The 8,168-nt window shown below is 39.1% G+C and overlaps 1 protein-coding gene across 1 annotated transcript; it reads left to right on the forward strand.

The window, feature by feature from the left end:
* The first annotated feature begins 1,889 nt into the window (after positions 1-1,889).
* c1qtnf6b (C1q and TNF related 6b) lies at positions 1,890-7,843 on the forward strand. Its single transcript, XM_087256320.1, has 4 exons — positions 1,890-2,090; positions 3,532-3,729; positions 6,044-6,295; positions 6,456-7,843. Exons 1-4 carry the CDS (start codon positions 2,009-2,011, stop codon positions 6,746-6,748), a joined length of 825 nt encoding a protein of 274 aa, XP_087112446.1. The 5' UTR covers positions 1,890-2,008; the 3' UTR covers positions 6,749-7,843.
* Positions 7,844-8,168: the final 325 nt, after the last annotated feature.

The following is an 8,168-nucleotide window of genomic DNA, read 5'->3' on the forward strand; positions in this document are numbered from 1 at the left end:
GCGCAGAAGCACACGCTGAAACAGCTGATCTTTGGCAGGATTGGCAATATATAAAGTACACTACACCAACGACAAAAAAAAAAAAAAGCAAAACAGAGTAAAACAAATGTTGTAATGATGTGTATTCGGTGGAAACTATAAACAGTTTAATTTTAGTGAATCCTTAAATCAACAAAATGTAAAAATGTGATCTATTTAAAACTGAACATTATTCGTGTCTTTAATGCCCCTTTCCAGACATTCAGTGTCTCCTTAAGGAATAAAGAATTTAGATAAGGCTAATGTTCTTTAGGATGATCATATTAAAGCTGTATAATAATCAGAAATGTTTCTGAATAATAAAATCAGCTTATTTTCCAAACAAATCTGAATGTTTTGCACTTTTGAACTGCAGTTGCTGTTAAACGTCCTCAGTTAGGATAAAAACAAGTTTGTGGAAAGTCCCTACAGATGTGAAAGCAGAAGTGTGTGTTGTGTAGAGGCGTTTCACATTCCACACAGAAATCCACAGCTTTTTTAGCCCAGCAGTGATTGTTTATTTATCTAAATATATATATATATATATTCAGCTTTTATATTCATTTCAGTTATATTATTTACTAATATGCAAATGTTTATATGGTGTATTTACAGTTTGTACAGCAACATCTTCTGTCTTTTGCTTTGTTCACCATAAAGTGGATCTAATTGAATTCACATTGTAAACCTTAAATACAAGTTAAAGAGTTATTATTTATTTCATGCTTTACTTTTTTATAACTTTATTTTTTTAGTTACTCCTAAAAACATTCAGCATAAATCTGCAGATTTATTACAAAGTTTTGTGCAGAAATAGCAAAATCTGCATTGCGGGCATCTGTAAAACTCACAGAGTCAGATCATCTTTAAAGAGCTCATGCATGCGTCTTGCTTCTTATTTAAGGGTTTTGTGTTTTGTTTTCAGGAATAATGTCAAAAATCAAAAGTTTTTACTTAATAGCAAAATAAATAACTGAAAAAATAGAAAGAAAAAATACAATAAAATGCATGGATTATGCATGAGCAACTGTTTTAAGAACATCTTTAAACTTATCTTGCATGAATATGACTAGAAGACAGCTGAAATGAAAGAAAGAAAGAAAGAAAGAAAGAAAGAAAGAAAGAAAGAAAGAAATACGGACAGATGAATGGTTAGATGGATGAAAGGATGCATGGACAAATAAATGGATGGCTGGATGGATAGATGTAAAACAGACAGACAGAAATATAGATGATAGATAGATAGATAGATAGATAGATAGATAGATAGATAGATAGATAGATAGATAGATAGATAGATAGATAGATAGATAGATAGATGGATGGATGGATGGATGGATGGATGGATGGATAGATGGATGGATGGATGGATGGATGGATAAATGAAAACTCTATTAATAATCTTTTCTGAATATGTGTGTGTGTGTGTGTGTGTGTGTGTGTGTGTGTGTGCTCGCTGATGTCCAGAACAGTGTTTGTGTGGGTCTGAGAGTCCGTCTCTGCTGTTTCTCTGTCTTCAGTGTGATCTTGGCAGATTTCCTCAGCATGGCATCTCTCATTCAGTCTGTTTACTCCAGTGCCATGTGCTGTTTCTAATACAGCTACTCACATTTACCACACAGAGCGCGCCCAGTAACATCATAATAAACTGACTGACAGCAGATTACTGGTGCTTTAAACTCATTACTAATATCACAATTACAAGTTTATTATATTAAAAAAAGACAAAGGAGAAGAATCAGTGAATGCACACATTTTTCCATTGTGTAAATAACAATATAATCCTGCAATCCATAATAAAGCAACTGTAGTCTGATTCTGAGTGCTTGACTTTTCCACTCTGATTGTGTAATCCAGATTACATATAATCCATGATCAGTGCGTGTACCTGCAGATCCAACATGCCGATTCCTGCCGACAGCATCAGTTTAACACAACAGAGCAGAACAGACGGCAGAGATGAGTGTGTTTCCTGAAGAAACTCCTCCTAATGTCAGACACACACACACACACACACACACACACAGAGAAAGAGAGAGAGAAAGTCGCTGAAGGTGCTCGAGGACGCAGCGGTGAGTTTCTGCATTTCCATCTTCTGTTTTCTGTGTCTACATCTGCTCTGAGGCTCTCCAGAGTCAGCGTTCCAGCAGGTTTTCATGCCGTTTCTCTGGAAAGAGTTCAGTCTGAGCATATTTTACTGAGATTGATCATTTAGTGAGGACGTGGCTCTCTCTCTCTCTCTCTCTCCTCATCTGGTTTTCATAAGGCGAACACACAGAGCAGCTCAATGAATCAGTCATGTTCTCTGCTGTTTAACGCTGCTCTTCAACAGTGATGATGTGACTGAGAAGAAGATTATTAATGTGAAAGAAAGAGCCATGCTGGGTAGAAGAAACATGATGTTAGGAGATGATGAGATCACACTGAAGAGCAGAGAGAGGCAATGATGGAAGGACACATGGACGGATGGATGGATGGATAGAATAAAAGAAAGACAGAAAGAGACAGACAGAAGGATGGATGGATTGACGGATAGACGGATAGATAGATAGATGGATGGATGGATAGATAGATAGATAGATAGATAGATAGATAGATAGATAGATAGATAGATAGATAGATAGATAGATAGATAGATAGATAGATAGATAGATAGATAGATAGATAGATAGATAGATAGATAGATAGATAGATAGATAGAACAACACCATCAGAATTAATTGGATGGATGGACGAATAGATGGATGGGCTGATGGATGATGTCATATATTTATTTTTAAGACTGTTTAATCTTCTTCTACAGTCATCATCATCATCAGTGGGACACACACACACACTTCACCTCCTGCTGCATGATGGGAACATGATTTCTCACGCGTGGCTTTAATACGACAGGAAGTTTTAACTTTTAAGAACGATTAGATCTGTGCTATAATTATATTTACAGATGTTCAGATCATTTCTGCCGAGACTGAGAGTTTATAAAGGTGTAGCAGGTGCTGTGTAGTTGGCGGTTCATTCCGCTGTGGCAAGCTCTGATAAATCAGGAATTAAGATGAAGGAAAATGAAGAGCCAAAAGAAAATGACACTGTCTAAAAAGATGAAAGTTTTGAACATGCTGAGTAAGTACACAAGGTTATATTGCTAAACAGGCATATTAAGGGATTTATATTGAGCGTGGGTTTCCTCCGGGTGCTCCGGTTTCCCCCACAGTCCAAACACATGCGCTATAGGGGAACTGATCAACTACACTGGCTGTAGTGTATGAGTGTGTGTGTGAATAAGTGTGTTGGGTTGCGGCTGGAAGGGCATCCACTGTGTAAAACATGTGCTGGAATAGTTGGCGGTTCATTCCACTGTGGCGACTCCTGATGAAAAAGCACTAAGATGAAGGAAAATGAATGAATGAGTGTCCTAGAGTAACAAACGGTTGATGATCTTGACATGTTTCTGACTTTATGATGAGATATTCAGAAGCTGAAACGGCTCTGACCTCTGCTCTTCTTCTACAGGTGTTGTGATGTGGGCTGTGCTTCTGCTGTTGCTCCTCCCCCCTGAGGGGTCTGGCTCCTCCCCCTCCAGGCCTACGCCCAAATACTGCCGCAGGTGCTGCGATCACCTAGACCCGCCCTTAAGCCCTGCCTCCTCCCACTCTGCAGCCAATCAGATGCCAGAGATCCGGACAATCATTAACATGACCATACTTAAAGGCAAGACTTGCTTGAAATGTAGTCATAATACTGTGCGCTTTGAGAATGACGGCTTTAAAAAAAACATCTCAAAAAGATAATTGATTCTCCCCCATGATGTTGAGCAGATTCAGCAGTTGTTCACAGTGTTTCCTGTAATATTTGTTCTTCTGGAGAAAGTCTTATTTGTTTTATTTGTGCTAGAATAAAAGCAGTTTTCAATAGTGTTAAAGTCATGTTAAGCTCAATATTATTCACCCCTTCAGCAATATTAGTGTTGGATAGTCTCCAGAACAAACCACTGTTATACAATGACTTGCCTAATTACCCTAACTTTACCCTGATTACCCTAGTGAAGCCTTTACATGTCACTGTAAGCTGAACACTAGTGTCTTGAAGAATATCTAGTCTAATATTATGTGCTGTCATCATGGAGAAGAGGAAACACATCAGCTATTAGAGATGAGTTATTCACACTGTTATGATTAGAGATGTGTTGGAGACAAAAATATTAACCTGAGGGTGAATAAAGCTGACTTCATATATCTGCAGTGAGTCTCAGTGTTGGTTTTGCTCTCAGTCTTCCTCAGATGAAGAGCAGCTTCTGTTTACTTGTTCTCTGGTTCACACACAGTGGACACAAATTGCTGTGGTCAAAAGCAGACAGATTCCTGAAACTGGCCACAAGACTGGCTATTGGTCACTGTGAAGTCACGTGACGTCTGTTTATTTCCTGTATGAGGGGTAATTTGACTAGTGCTAAGGAGTTGAGCAGTTTAATCTGCAAGTGAATACTCTAAAACTCATTCAGTTTCAGTCCATGACGCAGATGTGAAGTGTGTTTGTAAAAGTGTTCAGCAGTAAACATCATGTTTTGATCAGTTGGTGAAGTAATATGGGTTTGGATGACAACGCTGTGTATACTAGCATTAGTGTTCACTAACGAGTGCACTTAATCTCTGATTGGATGTAAATATTGAATTTACTGCAAACATGTTAAATGTACAGTGATTGCTGCAGGGAAGTTTTGGCCAGCAGGTGTCACTGTTTTTCCCATTAACCTCCAGTGACAGCAGGGTGTTTGAGTCCATCATAAAATCAATCAATGCATTTATACTATTTATATAATTTATTTATTATTTATGAACTATTTTTATACTAAAGCTGTTTAATATTTTATATTTATACATTTTTAATCAAAGATTTGCCCTAACATTGTAAATGAAGTGAGAAATAAGATCACGTTGCGGAGGCGGTGTGTCAATAACACGGACACGAGATGAGGCTGAGTTGATTTTGTGAACATGCACTGCAACATGTTTTGCCTCTTGGTGTTGAATCGCTGAATGCCTGCTCAACTGTACATTGCTTCAGACAGACTCTTCTGCTAAATGTCATGTATTAACTTCATTGATTGTTTGGTTAATTGACTGACTGGGTGATCAATTGATTTGTTTGGTTGCTTGATCAGTTAATGGATTGATTGGCTGGTTGATTAACTTGATAGTTGGTGGATTGTTTGTTGATCAATTGATTGGTTGGTTGATTGGTTGATAAATTTTTTGCTTGGTTGATCAATCAATTGGTTGGTTGGCTGATTGATTGGTTGACTGATTAGCTGATATGTTGATTGGTTGACTGATAGATCAATTGATTGGTTGATTGACTGATTGATTGATAGATTGATTTGTTGGTTGGTTGGTTGATTGACAGATTGATTTGTTGATTAATTCATTGGTTGCTTGATTGATTGTTTGGTTTGTTGATTGATTGATTGTTTGGTTGATTGACTGATGAATTGGTTGGTTAATTGATTGATAGGTTGATCAATTGATGGGTTGGTTGGTTGACTGATTGATCAGCTGGTTGGTTGGTTGACTGACTGATTGATTGATAGATTAGTTTGTTGATTGATAGGTTAATCAATTGATGGTTTGGTTGGTTAACTGATTGATCAATTGGTTGGTTGGTTGATTGACAGATTGATTGGTTCATTGATTCATTGGTTGGTTAATTGTCTGGTTTGTTGATTGATTGATTGTTTTAATTGATTGGTTGTTTGATTGATAGATAGACTGGTTAGTTATTCATTGGTCGGCTGATTGATTGTTTGATTTGTCGATTGGTTGATTACTTGATTGGTTGGCTGATTGATTGGTTGTTGATTGGTTGTTGATTGACTGACGGATAGATTGGTTGGTTGATTGATGGGTTGATGGGTCAGTTTGTTGACTGATTGATTATTTGGTTGGTTTATTGACAGATTGATTGATTGATTCATTGGTTTGTTGATTGATTGTTTGGTTTGTTCATTGGTTAATTGATCGATCAACAGGTGATAAAGGAGATCGTGGTGACCGAGGGACCCCTGGTAAATCCGGACAGGACGGATCCCCGGGATTCAGAGGTGTTACAGGGCCCAAAGGCAGTAAAGGAGGCCCCGGAGCCCCTGGAGACCCCTGCAAAGTCCAGCAGTCGTCCTTCTCGGTGGGCCGCCGCAAAGCTCTGCACAGCGCAGATTACTACCAGACGCTGATCTTCGACACGGTGTTCGTCAATCTAGGGGAACACTTCAACATGTTCAAAGGCAAGACCTCATTGTGCAATGTACCAGCACCTGTGTGTGTGTGTGTGTGTGTGTGTGTGTGTGTCTCTGAATGCCTCCTCAACTGTGTGCCGGCTGTTCTGTTGAGCATCTGCTAAATGACTGAACGTACAGTGAACTGTGTTGTTTTCCTCCATCATAGGCAAGTTCTACTGCGTGGTTCCCGGCGTCTACTTTTTCAACCTGAACATCCACACCTGGAACCTGAAGGAGACGTACCTGCACGTGATGCAGAACGAGCGGCCGCAGGTGATCCTGTACGCGCAGCCCAGCGAGCGCTCCATCATGCAGAGCCAGAGCATCATGCTGCCGCTGGAGACCCACGACACCGTCTGGGTGCGGCTCTACAAACGACAGCGCGACAACGCCATCTATAGCGACCACAGCGATGTCTACGTCACATTCAACGGACACCTGGTGGCTCCCAAAGGCTGAAGAGCTGAGAGATTAGAGGAGGGACCGCCACTGGCAAATGTGTGTGTGAGTGTGTTCATTGTGTGTTGTGTTGTTTTAATCCTGTGTGTTCATTGTGTGTTGTGTTGATTCAATTCTGTGTGTGTGTGTTCACTGTGTTGTGTTGTTTAGATTCTGTGTGTGTGTGTGTGTGTGTGTGTATGATGTGTTGTTATAATTCAGGGTGTATCTGTTGTGTGTGTGTTATTTTAAGTGTGTGTATGTTCAGTTTATATATTTGTGTGTGTGTGTGTGTGTGTTTTCAGTTTCTGTGTATTCACTGTGCGTACATTGTGTGTATGTCTGATGAGTATGTGTGTGTTCTGATGTGGGTTTGTGTGTCTGATGTGTGTGTACATCTGTTGTATATATGTGTGTGTTCATTGTGTGTAGAGTATTTGCTTGTACGCACGTTTGTCTTTGTGTGTTCAATGTGTGTGTTATATTATTATATAAGTGTGTGCATTTTCAATGCATTTGTGTGTGTGTTGTGTGTGTTTTCACTGTGTCTGTGTGTCCTTGTTTGTTCATTGTATGAATGTTCTTTGTGTGTGTGTGTGTGTGTGTTTGTATTTGTACATGGGCTTGTCTTTGTTTGTGTGTGTGTGTGTGTGTGTGTGTGTGTGTGTGTGTGTGTATGCGTGTGTTTGGCTGCTGTGGAATGTGTACAGTTTACAAAACAAAGTATTTTTGAGTTACATTTACTTAAACCCAAAGTTTACTCTGATCAGTGTCCAGCTTTACTGAATTCTCTGTGGATCTGTGATTCGCTTTCAGGGAAATAAAGTCTGGAGTGTGTCTGAATTTCTTTAATCTTCACTAAAGGTGCCTGAAAATGACATTTCCAGTTGTTGTCAGATGTTGTTTGTATGAAGTGGCGCTAATCTGTACATTGACACACACACACACACACACACACGCACACACACACACACACACACACACACACACACACACACACACACACACACACACACACACACACACACGTGCACTTCAGCAGAGGAAAGCCAGCATGTCTCTGTTACCTGTGTATGTTTATATGGTTTCTATTAAATTCAGCAAGTAAATACTGAACTGCTCAGGTGTGTTGATTTACAGTGCTTCAGTCTGTCGTCTCAATATTTATGAGCCCTAAAATAAACCTTTAAATGAGACATATGCATATCATGATGGCCAGAATATCAAACCCTACAATTTTACTTAAAAAACACCAAAATTCTAATTATAACGTGACGATAAAACTGAAACATGCAACAAAACAATAACTAAGGAGGGCGGGGCTTATCAAAAGTATAGTTGTGTTACTATAGCAACTACAAAATCACCCCAATATATCAATGTTACCATAGCAACGACAGAATCATAACAGATCAATTACTATAGTTGTCGTGTTACCATA

The sequence above is a fragment of the Danio rerio genome, chromosome 6 (assembly GCF_052040795.2).
Source record: "Danio rerio strain M-AB ecotype USA chromosome 6, GRCz13ab, whole genome shotgun sequence".
Taxonomy (NCBI): domain Eukaryota; kingdom Metazoa; phylum Chordata; class Actinopteri; order Cypriniformes; family Danionidae; genus Danio; species Danio rerio.